The following is a 22,338-nucleotide window of genomic DNA, read 5'->3' on the forward strand; positions in this document are numbered from 1 at the left end:
CGCACAGAGCGCTAATGTTCAGGGTCCCGAAGCGCTGGTCAGGCAAGGCATCACTGGCAGTCCACTACCGCCACATTTGTGCAAAAACAAACCACTATGGTGCGCAGTCCACACGGCATGAAACACCCACTTCTTCCGGCAGACACCAGCCCTGCCTCTCCCCACCTTCAGGCCCTCTGGGAGGGGCCTCAGTGCGTGGGCCTGAGGGCCTCCCTCCAGCTGCCACAAGCCCCGACGGCTCCACTCTGGGCAGAGGGCAGCACGGTGTGCACCTGTGGGGTGGCCATGGACCCGCCAGGGCGACCCTCCCTGCCTCCCTCTCTGCCAATCGGGGGTCAGACCTGAGAATATTCTGAAAAAGTTCCCACCCCACCCCCACTGTTTCCAAACTGGCTACAAAATGGAACAGAACAAAGAGTGACTCCCAGTCCAAATGGGTCTTCTCCCAGGCCCTGGTGGGGCTCTCCCACCTGCGTGGTGGCCCAAGGCCATCAGGGGTGCCTGGGCAGCAGCCCTCAGGAGCCCAGGAGTGCTCCCAGTGGGAGACACTGGTCCCAGAGGCCAGCCCAGAGAACCCTAAAGCCCCCAGGGCTCCCACCATGGGCAGGGGTGTAAGCCAGGGCCCAGGGGCTGGTTTTATTTTATTTCCTCAAAAAAGGAAAAAAAAAAAAAAAAAAAAAAAAGGTTAGGCACTTCCCAGGGCGGGCAGCGGGGGGCGCCACCCACCCCCACTTCTTGGAGTCCGGTGCAGAAACGCAGCGACAGTGGCGAGGATGTCAATAACTTAAAAAAGGAAGAAAGAAAAGTCCCAGTGTCTGCGTCTCCGCGCCTCCAGGAGATCAAGAAGAAACCAGGGAAGAAGCCATCCTGCTGCGATGCTCGGCCAAGTCCCCTGATGCAGAGCCCCCCACTGGCTAGAGGGAGGCCCGGGTCTCCTCTCTGCCGGTCTTCCGTAGGTTCTTTTTTTTTTTCCTTTTTTTCTTTTTAGAAAAAAGCAAGCCACAAGTCAAGGCCAGAAAAAGGTGGCCTTTGCCACTGACAAAAAGGTGAGAAGGTGCACGAGGTGTATAGAAAGAAAGATGTACATCCCCTGATAACTGTGAAATAAAAACCATTTGTTTAAAAATATGAACCCCTGACTCCCGTGGGCGGAGACGCCACGCAGACTGGCGGTGTGGACGGCGTGGGCGGGAGCGTGGCCTCGGGTCACACCAGGTTGTACTCCTTCAGGTTGAGCTGCAGGATGGTGTCCTTGACAGCGGCGAAGACGAAGCGGATGTTCTCCGTGTCGGTGGCGCACGTGAAGTGGGAGTAGATTATCTTGTCACTGTCAGGGTTCAGGTCCACAAACATCTTCAGGATGAACTCCCGGGCAGCCTGCGCATCCCGCTGCGGGCCTGGGGGAGGCAGAGCATGAGTGAGGGCAAGGGGTGCCCGCTCTTTAGGGGCAGTCCCCCACTCCCCAAGCTCCTGGGATGAGGCCCTGACCCCTGCCTGTGGTTTATACCACCTGCTCTGGCCCGGCTGTGGCCTCTCCGGGTGGCAGCTTTCAGACAGCTGTGCCCACCTAGCCTCTGTGCCCAGTTCCACCCTGGCACCGATCCCTTTGGCCCCACCCCTCACTCATCTCCACCCACCACGCAGACGGCCCTCAGCCCACCCAGCCAGGGCCCCTCCAGGCCTACCACCCATGCCCACGTGAGACACTCCCACCACCTCCTTCCCTCCTGGCCTCACCTCACTCCACCCGGTCCACACCACACCCCACTCAGGGGCACACGTCCACACACATAGCCACACACGCTGGGACACAAAGTCATGGCCGTCCACCCACAGCCCTGTTGCTCCCTCCCAGAGACCCTCCTGCTCTCGCCCATCACCCACTCCGTCCCAGAGGCCCAAGGAGCCCACACTGCTGGCCCCGCAGGCCTCACAGTGCCTTCAGGGTGGGCCAGGTGCCCTGCTCCACATGTAGCACCAGCACAGAGCTGGCCCAGAGGGTCTGTGATGTTCCTCCTTCTCCCGACTGTAACCCCTGCCGCCCTGCCCAGAAGGCAGTGGCGAAGCCCCAGCTGCACCTCCGGAAGCACCCGGGGGTCTCAGGTGGGAGGAGATAGAGGGTGGGGTGTGTCCTGACAATAACTCGGGCTGACCCGGGGGACAGTCCTGGGTCACCTTGGGTCCCCAGTGCCTCACTTCTCCCTGCAGCTGGACCATGGAGGCCTTACAGACTCTGTGCTCCGGCTGTGGGCAGGCAGGAGACAGGCTGCCGAGTGGGGGGGCACCGCCCTCCTGCTGCTGTGAGGTGACCGCAGGGCGCCCCCTCCCACTGATGATGCTCTCCTGGGGGACACGAAGGTCCTCCCACCATCCAAGGCTCAGGGAGGAACCCAGGAAGCTCCGGTCACACTAACTGTGCCACGGCCTTGGCAAACAGCCTTCCTGTGTCTTCCTGAGCCACAGGCGAGGGCACAGAGGCCCAGAGGTGGGACTGGGTGAAGGACATGCTGGTGGCGCTAGGTACCAGCCTGAGGTCAGGCCGGTGGGGGCGCCCAGGCCCCGGCCATGCCCCACTCACCATCAAACTCGGGGAAGTAGTCCACCAGGTGGGAGAAGAGGATCTTGTCCTCCAGCAGGTCCTTCTTATTGAGAAAGAGGATGACGGATGAGTTCTGGAACCAGGGGTAGGTGACGATGGTCCGGAAGAGCGCCTTGCTCTCCTCCATGCGGTTCTGTGGGGCAGGTGGCGGGTTGGCGGAAGGCCCCCCAGAAGGGCCTGCAGAACTGCCTCCCCCCCAGGCTCAGCACCGGGCCTCACCTCGTTGTCCGACTCCACCAGCACTTGGTCGTACTCACTCAGGGCCACAAGGAACATGATGGATGTCACGTTCTCGAAGCAGTGGATCCACTTTCTCCGCTCGGACCTCTGGCCCCCTACGTCCACCATCCTACAGGGCGGGCACATGGCTCAGCGCCGGGGCTGCAGACCACTTGACAAGTGCTCCCCCAGCATGGCCGTGTCTGCAGGAGCCACAAGGGCCCCGCAGTGTGAAAGGCAGTTCCCTCAGCTATCTCAGAGCTGGCAGGTCCCCAGTGCCATCAAGCCAGGAGAACACAGTACAAACAGAGGGGTCTCCTGAGAGCACCAGATGCCTGCTCTAGACCATGCCTGGACTAGAGGTGACAACCTCAGACGGATGTCCATGCCTGGAAACCAGTCTACCCTCGCGGAGCAACGCACACATGGCCTACGTAACACGGGAACGGAGCCCAGCCAAGGCTTGGGGCTGCAGGGCGCGGGTTGCTGGTCAGGTGGGAGATGCATGGACTCGGATGCTGACGACAGGTGGGAGTGGCTAGGGGGCAGGAGAGGCGCTTGGCAATGGTACCCTGAGTGTTACAGCTGGTCACAGCTTCCCTCTTTCTACTTGTAAATTTCCTAAGTTTTCCATGATGAGGAAACATTACTTCTTAAGATAATGGCGAGAAAAGGAAACAGCCCGAGAGGGCAGGGGTCCCAGCTGGGTCCAACCACAGCAGCTGGATAGGCAGGCAGGAGGGGCTGGGGGTGGGGGGAGGGCCGAGACAGGCCATGGGTGCAGTTGGCAGAGGCGAATTCGCCTGGCCAGGGTTACACAGAGGAGGTTCCAGCAAGCACAGGTGGACAGCCAATGTGCCAGGAAGACTGAAGGGACGGGAGGGTGGTGGCCAGACACCAGGCCCACACTGGCAGCTGCAGCCAGTCTGGGGCCAATAGCATCTGGAGCCACTGCCTTTCTGGAGCATGAGTCTCCCCAGTGATGGGTCTGGGATGCCCCAAGCCTGTGCCCTGCAGGTCTCTGAGGTCCCAGACCCTACCAAAAATCTGACTGAAAAAGAAATCAAAATGCTGAACAATGGAGTTCCCATCATGGCAGAGTGGAAACAAATCTGCCTAGGAACCATGAGGTTGGGGTTCAATCCCTGTGAATGGCTGTGTACATCACAGACGCGGCTCAGATCTGTTGTTGCTGTGGCTGTGGTGTAGGCCAGTAGCTATAGCTCTGATTTGACTCCTAGCCTGGGAACCTCCATATGCCATGGATGCGGCCCTGAAAAGCAAAAAACAAACAAACAAACAAAAAAACAAAACAAACAAACAAAAAAATGCTGAAGTCTCACCAGAAAAATCAGGCACACGCAGGGTGATGCCTACAACCTCTGAGGGCCTAAGGCAACCATGGGGGGCGGATGGGTGAGAGAGAGGTGGGGGGCCGGGTGGAGACAACCAGGCTCCTCCACCTGGGGCTGGCGTTTCAAGGCTGTAGGACTTAACCCCTGGCTGGTGAGCACTGTCTCTGGGGCCCACACTGGGAGGAATCAGCTCCCACCCTCCACCCTTACCTCCCAGGGTGGGCTCTTGGAGCAAAAGGGACCATGAGCAGTGGTGGCTGGAGGGTTTGCAGCCAGAGCCAGGCCCCTGCCTGGAGCCTGTGCCTTGGAGCCCACAGCAAAAAGATGTCCCCCAAATTCAGTCCACCCAGAACCTGAGAACACAGCCTGATTTGGGAGCAGGGTCACTGCAGATGTCACTGGTTAAGATGAGGTCACACCAGAGCAGGGACCCATGAATTCAGCAACTGGTGATGTCACCATAAGAGGGAAATCTGGGCACAGACACAGGGAGGGGCCATGTGCTGATGGACCAGAAATAGAAAGAGGCTTCTACAAGCCAAGGGACACCAAGGGCTTCCAGCACCACCAGCAGTTGGGAGGGACATAGGACAGATGTCCCTTCACGCCTTCAGGAGGACCCAGCCCTGCTGACATTACCACTTCAGGACGTTTGGCCTCCAGAGCCGGGTAAGGATCCATTTCTGTGGTTTTAAGCTGCCCACCTGTGGTCGTTTGTTATGGCCGCCCCAAGAGACACACACTTGGCCTTGCCCCTTGGCAGTTCTTGACAAGCTGCAGTCTCTTGCAGTGGCAGGCCAGTCCTCAGGGATGGCCCTGAGTCCACTCTGGCCGTGTGACCTGAGGGACTGGGCCCCAGTGGAGAACCTGTCCCTTCTGCAGAGGGGCCAGGAACTGCCTTCTCCTGGCTCCTGACCGAGGAGCCTTCAGGGTCACCACAGCCCTGGAGCACCCCTGCTCTGGCCAGGACTCCAGGCCAGCCACCCCACCTGCACGCACACACGCCCTCCCTCGCCCTGGCTGTCTCTGAAGGCTGGTGGCAGTTGCAGTAGGGCACAGTACCTGAAGATGATGTTCTCCAGGTCGAAGGGGTACTCGATTATGCCGGTGGTGGGCACGCGCACCCGCAGCACGTCCTGCTGGGTGGGCAGGTAGCCTGAGGTGGCGATACGGTCCACGTCGGTCAGGTAGCTGCAATACACAGGCAGAGCTGCTCAGGCCGGGCTGGGCCGGGGACTTCCCAGCCACCACAGGTCCACTCAGCGGCGGGAAGAGGCCTCCCTAGTGGGGGCTCAAATGGCCCAGAAGCCCTCAGGACAAGGACAGGATGGCAATGATGCCAGACAGGACCCCAGCCAGTTCCAAGGGACCCTCCACTGGACCTGCCCGAGGATGGCCATCCAGGAGACAGGGACTAGCGCCGGGGGTGTCTGAAGGGTGACTTTCAAAAACACGCCTATTACTTTAGAATAGTCTTAGACACACAGAAAAGTGGCAGAGCTACCACAGGAAACTCCTGCAAACACCCTACGTGAAATCACACGTCCACCCCCAGCCAGGTCACTCACTACTTGGCAGAGTCAGAGAGCTGGTACTCGCGCCTGCGGTCATAGCACTCCTGGATGCCGGGGTCGTTCCATAGGGTCTTGATGGCACTCACGTACCGGTGCTCGAACGTCGTCACCTTCTCCACGTCCACCTCCCGGATCAGCAGCGCGTTGGCCTGCGTGGATGGGAAGGGGAGGCCCACAAGTCAGAACCATCGTCTTCAGCTTCCCACAAGCACACTTCTGACCGTCCCCCAGTGCAAGGTGGGCAAGGCGAAGCCCAGGATGGAGGCAGCCCCTGGGAAGGAGTGGGGCTGCCTTGCTCCCTGCCCCAGTGCCCAAGGGGCTGCTTTTGAAGGTGGGGGAGCAGGTGGGATGAGAAACAACCACACAGACAGATAAGCGTCCTCTTTTTTCAAGTGATCCAGGAGTGGGTGGGAAGGATAAATTAGGAGTTTGGGATTAAATATACACACTACTATATATAAAACAGATAACCAACAAGGACCTACTGCATAGCAAAGGGAACTCCACTCGGTATTCTGTAATAACTTATATGGGAATGGAATCTGAAGAAGAATGGATATATGTATATGTATAACTGAATCACCTTACTGTACACCTAAAACCAACACAACATTGTAAATCAACTATGATAAAATTTTTTTAAAAACCCACAACCCCCCCCCCCAAAAAAATTAGCCTTTAGTTTGTTTTTCATGTTTTTGTTTTTGGCCGAGGTGTGCAGCAGCTTGATGTGGTATCTCAGTTCCCAGACCAGGGACTGAACCTGGGCTGCAGCAGTGAAAGTGCTGAGTTTTAACCACTAGACCACCAGGGGACTCCCTAGGCCCTAGTTTTTATCACAAGGAAGTCAGAGTGAATAAACAGCCTATAATAAAAAATGTACCTTTTTCTTATTAAAATAAAACATGCAGGAGGATAATAAATAAAAATTTTTAAAAATTAAGTAAGCGGGAGAGGGACCCAAAAGAGGGGACTGTGGCCTCCAAACAGGACAGTGGAACAAACACCACGGGCAGCACCCGAAGTCCGAGTCACAGGTGGGACAGGCCCGAGAGCCTCTGTCCCTAAGAAGAAATGTTTACTTGGTGTCTGCCCCCATTTCCTGCACACAGCTTCTGAAGCCCTCCCTTATCTGACAGGATAATGTCCTGCTCCTGGCGGCCTGGCTGGTGGCCAGATCACCCAGCAGGAGGGGAGGCTCAGCTAATGGCCATGGTCCAGTAAGTCAGGCCTCCATACACACTCTGAACAATAGGGCTCGGGGACCTGCTCCTCAGAACCACCCAAGAGCCACCAGCCAAGATTTGCACACACGCACATGACTGAGCACACACACATTACACACTACACGCACGGGGCAGAGGCTCTTGGGATACTCCCGCTTATTCTCCTGCCTGCTCCATGTGCCTGTGCACAGGGTGGTCCAGCCCTCACAACCAGCCACACTCTCTGAGGGGCCCGGGAGGAGACACACCTGGGCAGAACCCCCAACAGGGAACCAAGGGGCCCGCCGCCTAGGCTCTAGAACCCACATCCATCCCCTCCCAGGAAGCTCTCCAGCCCCAGCTCCCGCCCTGCCCTCCCCACCTCTCACTCAGGCCTGCAGAGGTAGACACCAGCCCCAGAAAACCCCACAGACTGTGGATCCACACAGATGAGGGGCCAGAGATCTGTTTCTACGGCCACATTGTCCCTGCCACTGTAGCAAAAGCCTCCAAGGCCACATAAACAGTGGGCATGGCCCATGCCCAGAAAACTGTATATACAGACACAGGCCTCAGTTTGCCCACCTGTTCCAGATGCTATTGACTTCTGTGGTCCAAACAGGGGCCTGGACTCTGGAGGGGCCTCGGTTGGAGGCCATCATGCAAACCAGAGGATGAGAGGCTCCAGCAGGCCCCACATGCGTGACCTGTACAGCCAGGCCAGCAGGGCCCCCAACCCAACGCTGGGCCCTGCAGGGTCCCTGATGACCCACGACCTGAGCGCCAAGGGAGGAAGATGCCAATATCTGAAATCTGATTGACTGGCCTCATTAAGCCTCAAAGTAAATGAATTAATTTAAACCATATTGGATAAATATGGGCTCTGGTGCCATGTGTCAGCCCAGGCAAATTTCTGGGGTTGAATGAGAAGCCCCCAAAACAGCTCTACAAAAGCAAAGCCAGGGGAGGTGGCCAGGGAGAGTCTGCTGGTGCACAGCTGGGGGGAACGCCACTGGGACAGCAGGCTGGCAGCCATCCAGAGGGCAGACCTAGAGTTACTTGGGTCTAGGTCTAGAAATGAGGATGGGCATGCAAACAAAAACCTGCACATGAATGTTACAGCAACGAGTTCACAAGAGCCAAAAAGTGGAAACAGCCAAGTATTCCTCAACGGATAATGGATAAACAATGTGGTCCCTTCATACCTGGGAGCATCACTCAACCATGAAAGGGAGAGAAGCACTGACACTCGCCACCACCTAGATGGACCTGGAGACCACGATGCTCAGTGAGAGAATCAGACACAGAAAGACACACGGTGTGTGACTCCATGGATGGGAAACGTCCAGAACAGGAGAACAGGCACATCCACAGACACAGAGAGTGGGTTCCTGGTTGTCAGGGGCTGGGGAGGAGGATGGGAGTGACTGCTGATGGGGACAGGGGTTTCCTTCCATGAAGATGAGAATGTTCTGAAATTAGAAGAGATGGTTGCACAACTCGGAATATGTTAAAAATGAGTGAGCTGCACACCTTAAATGCGTGACATGGTATGTAAATTTTCTCAATAAAGCTGTTACTAAAGAAAATAGAAGGAACCAATGGGACATAATCAAACTGACAAGCTTCTGCACAGCAAAGGAAACCATAAAAAAAAAACCCAAAAAGACAACTTACAGAATGGGAGAAAACAGTTTCAAACGAGGCAATGACAAAGGCTTCTTAATCTCCAAAATATACAAACAACTTATGCAACTTGATAGCAAAAAAGCCAACAACCCAACTGAAAAATGGGCAAAAGACCTGAATAGACATTTCTCCAAGGAAGATATACAGAAAGCTTGGGTACAAAATAGCAAAAAAAAAAAAAAAAAAAAAGAAGAAGATATACAGATGGCCAACAAGCACATGAAAAAATGCTCAACATCACTGATTATTAGAGAAAGGCAAATCAAAACTATGATGAGGTACCACCTCACACCAGTCAGAATGGCCATCATTAATAAGTCCACAAATAGGAGTTCCTGTCATGGTTCAGTGGTTAACGAATCTGACTAGGAACCATGAGGTTGCAGGTTTGACTCCTGGCCTTGCTCAGTAGGTTAAGGATCCAGCGTTGCTGTGAGCTTTGGTGTAGGTTGCAGATGTGGCTCAGATCTAGCGTGGCTGTGGCTGTGGTGTAGGCTGGCGGCTACATCTGCAATTCGACCCCTAGCCTGGAACCTCCATATGCCGCAGGAGCGGCCCAAGAAATGGCAAAAAGACAAAAAAAATAAAATAAAATAAGTCCACAAATAACAAACGCTGGAGAGGGTGTGGAGAAAAGGGAACCCTCCTGCACTGTTGGTGGGAATGTAAATTGGTACAACCACTAGGGAAAATGGTATGGAGGTTCCTTAGAAAACTATACATAGAACTACCATATCACCCAGCAATCCCACTCTTGGGCATATATTCAGACGAAACTTTCCTTGAAAAAGACACATGCTGGAGTTCCCGTCGTGGCGCAGTGGTTAATGAATCCGACTAGGAACCATGAGGTTGCGGGTTTGGTCCCTGCCCTTGCTCAGTGGGTTAACGATCCGGTGTTGCCCTGAGCTGTGGTGTAGGTTGCAGACGCAGCTCGGATCCCGCATTGCTGTGGCTCTGGCGTAGGCCGGTGGCTACAGCTCCGATTCGACCCCTAGCCTGGGAACCTCCATATGCCGCGGGAGCGGCCCAAGAAATAGCAAAAAGACAAAAAAAAAAAAAAAAAAAAAGAAAAAGAAAAAGAAAGACACATGCACCCCTATGTTCACTGCAGCACTATTCACAATAGCCAAGACATGGAAACAACCTAAATGTCCATAGACAGACGATTGGATTAAGAAGATGTGGCATATATACACAATGGAATACTACTCAGCCATAAAAAAGAACAAAATGCCATTTGCAGCGACATGGATGGAATGAGGGACTCTCATACCAAGTGAAGTAAGTCAGAAAGAGAAAGACAAATACCATATGATTTCACTTATATCTGGAATCTAATATACAGCACAAACGAACCTTTTCACAGAAAGGAAAATCACTGACATGGTGAAGAGACTTGTGATTGGGACGGGGAGGGAGTGGAATGGACTGGGAATTTGGGGTTAACAGATGCAAGCTATCGCCTTTGGAATGGATAAGCAATGAGATCCTGCTGTATAGCACTGGGAACTATAGTCACTTAGGATGGAGCATGACAATGGGAGAAAAAAGAATGTATACATGTATGTGTGACTGGGTCACCCTGCTGTGCAGTAGAAAATTGACAGAACACTGTAAATCAGCTATAATGGAAAAAAGAAAAATCATTATAAAATTTTTAAAAAAGGAAAGAAAATAGAAGTGCCACTGCATGGGGTCACAGAGGGTCAAATACTGTGTGTGGAATAGCTGGGGACGCTGGCCCAAGATGCCACTTGCCTCTCACCCAGCCACTCACCTTGTTCTGCTCATACTTGTAGAGGATTTTGAGGGTCTCCATGGCCCGGATCATGGCCTGCATGGCTGTGAAAATGTTCTGGTACACCAGCTTGGTGAAGCCCCGCTTGTCTTCCTCTGAGTAGCCCGCCCCGTGGATGATGCGCATCTGCTTGATGAACGTGCTCTTCCCGCTCTCGCCCGTGCCTGCAAATCATCAACCCATGAGAGCTGGGCTGGGAATCAGCACCCCACCCCACCCACACGGCTACCCCAAGAACCGCCCCACATCCTACACAAGAGGCATGGAGGCTTGGAGGAAGGACGCCATGGGAAGACACTGGGCACCTGCTGCAAGTGAGTCTGAATTTATAGAGGCCACAGAAGTGAACGTCTCCACCAGATGCCACCTTAACTAGTCATGGTGCCTGCTCATGCTTCCCACATGTACCCTCCCTCATGTGACCACATCCCGCCACCATCAGCAACTCCTCTCCTACGACCTCCAGCCAGAATAACTCTCCTCATGGCATAAGTTTGGTATCTGCATTGAAGGCCACACCAGACCTTCGCAGGACACCATGCTGTCACCTCCACAGTCCTCCAAAGCTCCTTTCTCATCAGCCCCTGAACCTAACTTCACCCCACCCTCAGTTCGAGTGTAACCCTGGCACTGGGACAGTCACACCTCTTATGCCACATCTCCCTGAGGGATCCATGCACTCCTCCCTCATGGGGGGTGGGGTGGGGAGAGAGCACACAGGAGTGCCATGTCCCAATCAGCACCCTCTGCTGACACTGTGGCGAGTTGAGCAGTATCCCTAGCCTCCACCCACACCATCCCCAGTCGTGACAACCGTGATACCTCCAAACATCGTCCAGTATCCTCTCTGGGCAAGATCGCCTGTTTCTGACAAAATGCTACTGTTTTAAAAAGATACAGACCTAAATGTCCACCGACAGATGAAGTGATTAAGATGTAGCATATATACACAATGGAGTACTACTCAGCCATAAAAAAGAATAAAATAATGCCATTCACAGCAACATGGATGGAGCTAGAGACTCTCATACTAAGTGAAGTCAGAAAGAGAAAGACAAATACCATATATCACTTTTATCTGGAATCCAATATACAGCACAAATGAAACTTTCCACAGAAAAGAAAATCATGGACTTGGAGAATAGACTTGTGGTTGCCCAGGGGGAGGGGGGGGGGATGAACTAGTAATTTGGGGTTAACAGATGCAAACTACCGCCTTTGGAATGGATAAGCAATGACATCCTGCTATATAGCATTGGGAACTATATCTAGTCACTTATGATGGAACACGATAATATGAGAAAAAGAATGTATACATGTATGTATGACTGGGTCACCTTGCTGTACAGTAGAAAGTAGACAAAACACTGTAAATCAGCTATGATGGAAAAAATAAAAATCATTTAAAATAAATAAATTAATTAATTAAATTAAAAGATACAGGAGTTCCCATAGTGGCACGGAAACAAATCCAAGTAGTATCCATGAGGATGCGGGTTTGATCCCTGGCCTCGCTCAGTAGGTGGGGGACCCCGCGTTGCCGTGGCTGTGGCATAGGCTGGAAGCTGCAGATCCGACTCAACCCTTAGCCTAGAAACTTCCATATGCCGCAGGTACGGCCCTAAAAAGCATAAACACACAAACAAACACTCCCATCAGGGAGAAGAGCAAGGCCCCCCCTCAAGCAAAACCATGCAAGAACCCCATGACGAGCCTCATTCTAGCTATATACCTGCACAGGTGATGTGCACAGGGGACCTACTGCCACACCACCTCCCAGAGAGGACACCATGTGCCTCTTGGTCCTGGCCACGCTCTCATCTGGGGGTCGCTTGGCCCCCCGCTATTCCCCCGTAACACCACAAGCCCAGTTCCATGGGGACAGCTGTGGACACTCATGGCCGATGCCAGCGCTCCACACCACTGTTCCATCAGCCACTCCTTGGGCCCTTCCCCTCCCAAACTCCACTGCAACTCCCCACATGGAAACCCAAACTCATGTTTTCCAAGAAGTGTCCCAAAGACCCCAACACCCCACCTGTTCTTGGTCTGTTGCCTGCTCAGAGCTGGCTCCTCTGTGCCCCACCCCCAGCACAGCCCTGGCTCACAGAAGGCACTGCACAAACTCTTCCTGAATGAACCCAGTGAACTTGGCCCCAATCCATAGTGCTGGCTCTGTCATACGTCCCCATGGGTCCTCTGCATTGCAGTCCTTACTCTAAGAACAGGGGCCCCTGGGAGTACAGCCCAGTTGTAGGGAGGTCCTGCCTGGGGGCCTGGCATAGGTCAGATGGATGCAGCTGGGTGTGCTCAGTGGCACCACCAGATGCCCCAGCTGAGACTAAGCCCCGGGCAGCCACTCCTCAGGTGTGGGAGAGAAGTGGGGCAAGGAAGTGGTTCAACCTCGTCCCAGGGCTGGCCTGAGGGCAGGAAGGATGGTGCTGGTCTGACTTACTCCGGGAGGGATTCAAGATGAGCAGCATCCACAACCCCAAGGGCAACTGGGTGCAACCCAGCAAGAGAACACCAGTGTCCGGGGCTGCCGCTAGTGCTCCCTAGTGCCAGGATGTGGGTAATGAACCTGGGAACCCCAGGACCACAGGCAAGAGCACCGCCAGGGATCTGGGCTCCTGGAAACATAGTCTGGAAGTCCAACATGAGCCGTGATCTGTGTCAATAGGTCCAAGATCAAGGAGAGATGCCGACCTTATGGTGGGGGGACAGAGAAAGCGCAAAATTCTCGTGCAGGGAGTTCCTGTCGTGGCTCAGTGGAAACAAATCTGACTCGCATCTGAGAATGCAGGTTCGATCCCTGGCCTTGTTCAGTGGGTTAAGGATCTGGCATTGCCATGAGCTGTGGTGTAAGTCACAGACAGCTTGGATCCTGAGCTGCTGTGGCTGTGGTGTAGGCCAGCAGCTACAACCTCTGATAGGACCCCTAGCCTGGGAAGCTCTACCTGCTGGGGGTGAGGTCCTAAAAATACAAACAAGCAAACAACAAACAAAACCCTTGTGCAGCCAAAGCTGGTGATTACACCTTGTCCCCCTCACTCCATTCATTCGTTCATTCATCCACCTATCACCCCACCTCCCAAAGGACAGGTGAGGGAGTTGAGGCACAGAGAAGCAAAGCTGGTGTCTCCTGCCCAGGTGGCTCAAGGTGTGGACACCAGCCACCCCTGGGACAGCCACGCTGCCTAGTAGAACTTAGAGGCCCCTCTCTTGTCCCCACGTGCTGGGTCCTACTGCAGCCCTTCCTGAGCCTGACTCTCAGGAGGCAGGGAGACATGGTGGGAGCTCCCAGTCTTGCCCAACCCTGCTGTGCAATCCAGCATGGGTGTGGGGGACCCACCCCCCACCAAGGCTCAGGTGAGAGAACCGATGGGCAGAGGTGGGTGACCCACCTCCAGTTCAAACCCCAACCCCCATCCCCCAGGCCTCCAGAAGGAGTCTGACTTCTGGCTCTGGGCCTGACCAAGGTCTGAGAGCAAAAGCAAAATGTGGTAGCAGCGGGAAGGGCGGCTTCCACCAGGGTCTGTGGTGCACCCACCAGGCACAGAGGGACCACTGGCCAGTGTAACACCATGAGTGAAAACAGTACATCTGGCGCACCCAGTAGACGTGCATCGCCCCACTTAATCCCCCCAAACCCTGAAGTCGGTATGATGCCTATTCTTTCACAGAAGAGAAAACCAAGGCCTAGAAGGCGCTGGGGACAGAACTCTGCACTGTCCTGTGAGCACCACCTCCCAGGGCTGCTCCACAGCTTGCAGACGGGAGCTGAGCTGAGGCACCAGTAGGGAAAGCAGTGACAACAGGTCAGAACAGTGCCTTGGCTTGCTGAGCACCTCCTGTGTGCCAAGGGCCGCTCGGGCATCATCAGCTTAACCCTAAACATTGCTGCAGGCGGGGAAACCGAGGCTGTGCACAGGAGTCTCCACCTCCACCTGCTCACAGGAGGGCCTCCGGAGGGTGGCAGTGGCCAGCTGTTCCCCAAGTTCCTATCTGTCCACATATCAGGACGCAAGTGAGATGTGAGGATATTCAAAAGCCCGGGTAAGCTGGTCACCACCATTCTACTTGTCTGGGGGACCTGTGTTCAATAAGCCAATCAAAGTCACCCAGCAAACATCTCAAGAGGCCCACAGGGCTCTTTGCCAGGGTGCATGGGGTGGTGGGTCCTGCAGGTGGGATGAAGTGGGGTAAAGAGGGGGAGACACCGTGGTAGGGTGACACCCAGGCCATCAACCAGCCACGTGCCCCAGAAAGGCAGTCACCCAGGAGGCAGAGAGATGCTGGAAGTGGTGCCACAGTCCCTCAGCCAGCAAGCCTGAGGCCTGGGGCTGGGTTCTGAGAGAAGCTGGAATTCAGCCAAAAAATAATGCTGCATGTGGGTGCCCCCAAAGCCCATGGAGACACCTCAGTCCCACCCACAGACACTGGACAGGCCCTACAGCTCACTGTCCTGATGGGAAAGGAGCATCAGTGGGGACCAGAGAGGCTGCCCCTCCTGAGTGTGGCCCAGCGCCACACATCTGCCCAGCTCAGGCCCTGGCCAGACCTGCCCACCCAGGGCTGGACTTTATTCCCAAGGCTACCTAGGGCAAAGGAGGGACAAATGGGCTCAGTGTCCCTCCTGCCAGGGGTCTTCTTCTCTGCTCCATCTGCAGCTGCTCCAAACTCCCTGCCCATAAGCAGCAATGACCACAACATGCTCCTGGGCTGCAGGGAGGAGGGCTCCACCACAAAAATCAGAAAGTGAAACCTTTTGTGGTTAAACAACCAAGTCAAAGCACTTCCTCGAGTCTCTCAGTAGCAACCAGCGGGGCTTGGCCGACACGCTGGAAAGCATTTGTGCACACAGAGTCCATGGCCTGTGGACACACCTGGCGAGGACGAGCTTGGGCCAGTGATACTCATTCCTTCGTCCCTTGGTAAGGAAAAGTGTCACCTGGTGCTCAGGACACAAGGGAGAATTCTGAGAGTGTGTCTGGGCCCCAGCACCTCCAGAGACCGTTTCAGCAACACAAAGTTTCATTTAACTCTAGAGCACCTAAGATGCATCCTGTGGTACAAATGGGGTAGGGTGGGCCTCGGGCCTCCCACAGCCCTGGGGCCTCCCACAGCCCTGGGGTAATTAAGGGGTGGGTGAGAGGTCCCAAGGCACTTCCTGCTCTTGGGGTCTGCAAGGGACACACAAGGCCACTGCCAGCAGTGGTGGCCACGCTCCACGCTGAGCCTCAAAGCCCGGGGAGGCGCGCCCTTCCCGCCGGGGCTACCACACCCGAGGCTGGATTCCGGGTCTTTTCACTGCCCTTGGGGGCTGGCTCTGGCCGGACAGGAAGCCTGCAGAACTGACCGCCCTTCTTTATTTAGAAATCCTGGAGCTGCTCAGGCTCGGCCGGGCCGGAACACTGAGCTCCAGGAACGGCATTTCCCTGGAAGGCCTCGGTGTTCATGGGGAAACCTGCCCCAAGGAACAGACAAGGGGCTGCTCGGTGGTTCTCTGCTGAGTGACAGAAATGCAGGGACAAAGCGCTGCACCTGTACCAGGAGAGTTCATGGGAGGCCGAAGCCAGCAGGAAGCTGGCTCCCGAACCCCTCCGGGAGCTCCTAACTGGAGCCGGGGTTCTCTCCTGTCAAGTGGGAGAGAGCTGCTGCGCGGTGGGCACTGTGGCCACTGCAGGGACAGTGCGCTACTCCCAGTCCTCACCACAGACCGATGTCAACGAGGACATGGCCCAGAGTAAGAGAATCAACGAAACTGAACACGGACATCACATGTGCTCAACTATGAACTGCATATTGAGTGCACACATATACCTGGCTTTGGACCAAACAAACAAAAGTATTCACTTCTTTAGGATTCACAAAACACCTGACGAAATAACTTACAGTGATCATGCACCAGCTCTGCAACACGCACCTCACATGGCATGCTAACACGGCATGGAGGCATTCTAATAACATAAACACGGGTGATTCTGCTTCCAGAGGACACTAGGCCATGTCTGGGAACATCTGTGGTTGTCACCAGTGGGGGTGCTCCCAGCATGGAGTACAAAAGGCAGGGATGCTGCTTGGCCCCTCGGCCCCCAGCACATCCCTAGGACCTTGACCCAGCCTTACAACCGTCCTCCTCGTGTCATAAAACTTTGCCTTGGACCATCATCATCCTAACTGCCTGCCATACCTAGGACCTAGCTTCTCAAATCAGACTCCCCACCTCCTGCACGCTCGCAGGGCAGGGCTGGGTGCTTCTCTCAGGGGAGGAGTAGGATCACAGACACAGGTGCTCCCACAGCCAACACCCCACACCCAAGGGTGGGCAACAGATGCTTCCAGAGCCCCTGCAAGCCTCCTCAGTCCAGGCCCAGGGAGACCAGATACACATACCAAGGATGCAGGAGCACCCACCACCATGTCAGTCTGGGGCCTGGAAGGGCTCAGGGCTGGCAGTGGGAGCAACTGCGGGCTCACGCAGCCCCCAGCCTCCAGCCTCCAGCCAGGCCATGGGTCTGGTAACATTAATATGCTGGTAATTTTGAAACCCCAGTTCTGACAATAAAGTCTACCTCTTCTGGCAAAAGCCAGCCAGTGCCACGCTGTCCTCCCAAATGCCACTGGGACTCCACTGCCAGTTTTCTCCAAACTTTAAGGTTACTCTCTGCCTGTCTTTGCTGCAAAGATGGCCCATGTTATAGCCTTTAGGTAAAGCGGAACAAATTTGGGGAAAAGAAATTGGCAAGGTATTTTATCAAAGAGAGGACAGGGGGGGTCCCCACAGGTGGGAGAAGTAAGATGTTCCCACCAAGACCTGCAGCCTCCACAAAGTCATTCCTCCACCATGCAACTCAGTGACTCCAAACCCTGCACCAATAAGCCGGTACACCCCTCCGCGGCAGACCCCTCCTCCACCCACGGCCCATCGCAGCTGCATTTCCAACTTTCCCACAGTGCAGGAATGCAGCCCAGGTCCAGAGAAGGTAGGGCAAGGGCTTCTGTTGTGTAAACGACCTTCTTGCCTTTGACTGCGGAGGTAAGGCCTCCAACAACCCTTATTTGGGGTGACAACACTTCGCTGACAGCTGGGCCGACTGGCTCCCACCAACAGGTGTGCCTTGGGGAGATGGAGATTCGAACAGGAGTCTTCTCCAGGAGGAGAGGAGGACCGGGGAGCCCAGGCTCCCACTAAGACATAGGGGGGGTTGCCGAGTTGGCCAGTTCTGAAAACCGGCTAAGGCCCCTCTGGGGCTCCACCTGCCCCGACCCCAAGAAAAGGGGACAGGCTGTCTTCTCGCCCATGCGGTGTACCTCACTGGCAGGGACATGGGTCTTCCCCACACAGACTGGTCTGAGAGAACGGAGATTGGAGGGGCCCTGCACGCAGGGAACAGGGCTCCACCTGGTGGGAAGAGTGGAGAAAGGATCCCAGGAGGCAAGGGGCACATCTACTGGACTACAGCCGGAAGGTCTGGACCTGAACAGATGCTGGGGTCAGCAAGGGGGGCACACCTGGTGGGGGAGAGACGGAGGGCCAGCCCTGTGCAGGGAGAGGCCGTGTCTCAAGAGAAGGGGCATAGGGCAGACCCTCCAGGGTTATGGGGGCCTGACCTGGAGAGCAGAAGCAGAAGCTGGCCCTGCAGGGATCAAGGAGTGGACAGCAGAGGCCGGGACTGATCCCGAAGCGTCCTGGGAGCCCACCTGGACAGGAGGGGCGAGGGCTAATCCTGAAGGAACCCGGGCCCGTTCTGGACAGCAGAGACTGGGGACTGACACTTCGGGGATTGGGGATCAGGGCCCTGCCATGGAAAGAAGAGGCACGGGCAGATCCTGAGGCTCTGGGGCGCTGATGTGGACAGCAGAGGCAGGAGCTGGCCCCTCGCGTTTCAGGGACTCAGCCTGTACAGCAGAGATTGGGGATGACCCTGCGGGGTTTAGGTGGCCCAGAGGCCGACGGCACCGAGTACGCTGACCCCAAGGCCCGGGGTCCCCACCGTGGACACCACGCAGGGCCGCCACGCTCGGCCGTCCCCGCGCCGCTGGCCCTGGGGACCCCGCAGGCCAGGCCCACTCACCGAGCAGCAGCAGCTTGAGCTCGCGCCGGGCGTCGCGCTTGTCCCGCCGCAGCTGCTTCTCAATCTCGGCGTTGATCCTTTTGGACTCCTTCACCTCATCGCTCAGGCAACACGCCATCATGGACTCCAGAGTCATCGTTCCGGCCCCGGCCGCCCGCCGGCCGCCCCCGCCGTCGCCCCCCGGCCGGCCCGGCCCTGGCCCGGAGCTGCCCTGGCCGCGCCCGCCTGGCCCTCGGCGCTCGGCCCCCGGGCCGGCGGTCAGCCTCGGCCACCTGCGAGCGCCGGTCCCGCTTGGCCGCTGATCCCGCCCGGACGCCCTCTGCCCGCGCCGCCGCCGCCGCCACTGCCGCCGCCACCGCCAACCGCAGCCGCCGCGACCGAGCGACAGCGCCTCACAACCTAACCCGCGCCCGCACAGCGCCGACGGGCGGCCAGTGCGGCCAATGGGAGGGGGCGGTGGCCCGCGCGCCCGCCGCGGGGGCGGGACTAGCAGCTGGGCTGGGCGGGGCGTCGCACGGGCGGGGCGGGGCGGGGCGAGGCGGGCGCGCCCGAGGGTTAGGTTGCGCCGACGTGGGAAGGGGGACGCGCAGCTGGGAGCCGGGCGGGGCCGCCCGGGATTGTGGGAATGTGGCGGACTCTGCAGGGCGGCTCGGCTGCGCTCGGCTCCGCTCGGCCCTGCTCGGCTATGCTGGAGCTAAAGGCTCAGATCCGCAGCTGCTGTCGGTCGATCCGTCGGGCTCCATGTGAGGCAGCGAGGTACCAGCATTCACGGCCTCCCAGGACCCTGCCATTGCCTGACCAGAAATGAACCTTACTCTCAACCATTCTTGGAGCATGCATTAAGGGAACCTCTCCTATATACCAGACTTGGGCTTAGCATTAATGTAAGGCCTTCTGTATGCCAGGTATGGAATGAGCATTAATGGAGTACTTGCTGTATACCAGGCCTGGACCAGCTATTAATGCCGTGCCCACGATGTAACCAAGCATTAATGCAATGCCTGGTGTATACCAGGCAGGAAACAAACATTAGTGGAATGCTTACTGTAAACCTTGCATGTCCAAGCATTAATGCAACACTTGCTATATACCAGGCATGGACCAGGTATTAGTGCAGCGCTACTATATTACAGTCAGGGAACAAGGATTAATGAAGTGCCTACTATATACCGAGTCCTGCCAAGTTAATTTTATGGTAGCATAGCCACGCCCATTCATTTATGGAGATTTGCTGCCTTTACCCTGCACCAGCAGAGTTATGTAGTTGCTACAGCCCTAAAATATTTACTATCTGGAAGTTCCCATCGTGGCTCAGTGGTTAATGAATCAGACTAGGAACCATGAGGTTATGGGTTCAATCCCTGGCCTCGGCTCAGTGGATTAAGGATCCAGCGTTGCTGTGAACTGTGGTGTAGGTCGCAGATGTGGCTTGGATCTGGCATTGCTGTGGCTCTGGCATAGGCTGGCGGCTACAGCTCCAATTTGACCTCTAGCCTGGGACCCTCCATATGCCGCGGGTGCAGCCCTAGAAAAGACAAAAAAAAAAAAAAAATTTCACTGTCTGGCCTCTTAACAGAAAGAGACCTAGAAAGAGGCCCAAACACACAGGAGGTACTCAACCCATGTGTTTCGAATGATGGGAAAAGTATAAAAGTCTGAGGTGCTCCTCATGCTGAGACCCATTTCATGGACAAGGAAAGTGAGGTGCCATTCTCCACAGTTCCCTGACATCGGCACCTCCCCCAGCCCTGACTTGGCTGGAACCCCCACCCCCACCCCCGGCTCTGCCCAGATCACATCATGTACCTTCCAAGCTGCACCTTGAACACTGTGCTCACCTGTCTTGAGATAAGGGGAGAGGGGAAGGTCAAGGTCTCCACTGATTAGTTGATTGGGACTGAGGAAAGGTTGGCTCCTTAAGGCTCTGATCTTGGCCCTTCTGCCCCCACCCTAGTTGGACACGCAGTCAGGGCAGGGGTCTGGGGTCCCCCTCCACACCCTGTCCCACAAATAGAGGAAAGCTCCACTTGAATAAAGAACTGTAACCAGGGAAATGAACAGAAACATTGTCCCCTGGACCTTGGCTCCAATGTCCCCTCCTCCAGGGGCCGTCAGGCCAGGTCTTTCCAGGCCAGACCTTTCCAATGCCACCCCCCCACCCCAGCAGCACCCTGCTGGACTTTCCCACAGCCCTTTCCACAGCCCGAAATCATCTTCTTTGCTTGCCTGTTCCCTCCTCACCCTATTGTAGGGTTCTCTGTTCTGATCACTGCTGCCTCTAGTATAGTACACAGTAGGTGCTCAATAAGTATTGAAGGGAAGAATGGATGGGTTCTTTGTTGTTTGCTCTCTGTCTCCCCCACCAGACTGTGAACTCCTGGAGGGCAGTGACCACAGTGTCTTGGTGACCGTGGGGTCCCCCTCGTCCAGCACAGAGCCTCTGGCCTCTTCCCTCCCCCAGCAAAACTCCTGGGTAGCAATGAGTGGAATCGCCCACCCTCATGTGGGAGTGCTACGTGTGCAGGGAACTTTGTCCATCTTGCTCTCTGTGGTGTCCCCACAGCCAAAAACAGCACCTGCTATACAGTAGGTGATCGATAAATGTTTGTGAAATCGATGAAGGAACCCAGCGCTTCTGGGTGCTTTTTTTTTCTCTGAAGAAAAAAAAAAAATAATTGCACTTTCTTCCCTTCTCTGCTTCTGCTGCTTACCACCTCCAGCCTCCTCCTCACACAGGACTTAAACCTCAGGATGGATCCTTCCTTTTGCCACTTAACTCTGGTATAGATTGCTGGTGGGTGACTTAGTATCTCTGGACCAGTTTCCCCATCTGTAAAGTGAACATAATACTACCTGCTTTTCAGAGAGCTGTTGTGAGTAGCCAAGGAGAAGTTTCTTGTGAAGTACACAGTAGAAGCTTAATGTTTGCTGAAAGAGTCAAATACTAGAGAACAGTGGGAGATAACTCTAGGATGGCCCCCAGTGAGCCCCGCTTCTTGGTATTCACGGCCTCGTGTAATTCACCCCCATGCCTAGGATGTGTGTTGAATTTAGTGATTCACTTTTTTTTTCTTTTTTCTTTCTTAGGGCCACACCCGTGGCATATGGAAGTTCCCAGGCTAGGGGTCAAATCAGAGCTGCAGCTGCTGGCCTACACCACAGCCTCAACAACATGGGATCCGAGCCGTGTCTGCGACCTACACCACAGCTCACGGCAATGCCAGATCCTTAACCCACTGAGTGAGGCCAGGGATGGAACCCTCTAGTCAGAGTTCATAACCCTCTGAGCCACAACAGGAACTCTTGTGATTCACTTCTTTTTGCTCCTCCTTCTCCTTTTCTTCCTCCTCCTCCTCCTTCTCCTCCTTCTTCTTCCTCTTCCTCCTCCTGCTCCTTCTTCTACTTCTGTTTTAGTGATGCACTTCTAACAAATAGAATATGGCAGGGAGTTCCCGTCGTGGCTCTGTGGTAACAAATCCAATTAGTATCCATAAGGATGCGGCTTCCATCCCTGGCTTTGCTCACTGGGTTAAGGATCCGGCATTGCCGTGAGCTGTGGTGCAGGTCGCAGATGCAGCTAGGATCCTGCATTGCTGTGGCTGTGGTGCAGGCCGGCAGCTGCAGCTCCAATTCCACCCCTAGCCAGGGAAGCTCCATATGCCTTGGGTGCAGCCCTAAAAAGACAATAATAATAATAATAATAATAATAATAATAATATGGCAGATGCCACCTCAGAGATTTTGTTATATAATGCCTTTGGCTTTTAGCTTGGGCTCCCCTTCTCTGGTACTTACAGAGAGCTCTTTACAGAAGTCTG

At 55.3% G+C, this 22,338-nt stretch overlaps 1 protein-coding gene across 1 annotated transcript; it reads right to left on the bottom strand.

The window, feature by feature from the left end:
* Positions 1–1,206: 1,206 nt before the first annotated feature.
* GNA11 (G protein subunit alpha 11) lies at positions 1,207–18,659 on the bottom strand. Its single transcript, NM_001044538.2, is given in 7 exon segments — positions 1,207–1,397; positions 2,579–2,732; positions 2,819–2,948; positions 5,236–5,364; positions 5,742–5,896; positions 10,422–10,606; positions 18,521–18,659. Coding segments are annotated over 7 exon segments (1,080 nt in total). The 5' UTR covers positions 18,657–18,659.
* Positions 18,660–22,338: the final 3,679 nt, after the last annotated feature.

This window comes from Sus scrofa, chromosome 2 (assembly GCF_054392235.1).
Source record: "Sus scrofa isolate SSC_HxYL_T2T_F1_AM1 chromosome 2, Sscrofa_HxYL_maternal_Yorkshire_Landrace_v2.0, whole genome shotgun sequence".
Taxonomy (NCBI): domain Eukaryota; kingdom Metazoa; phylum Chordata; class Mammalia; order Artiodactyla; family Suidae; genus Sus; species Sus scrofa.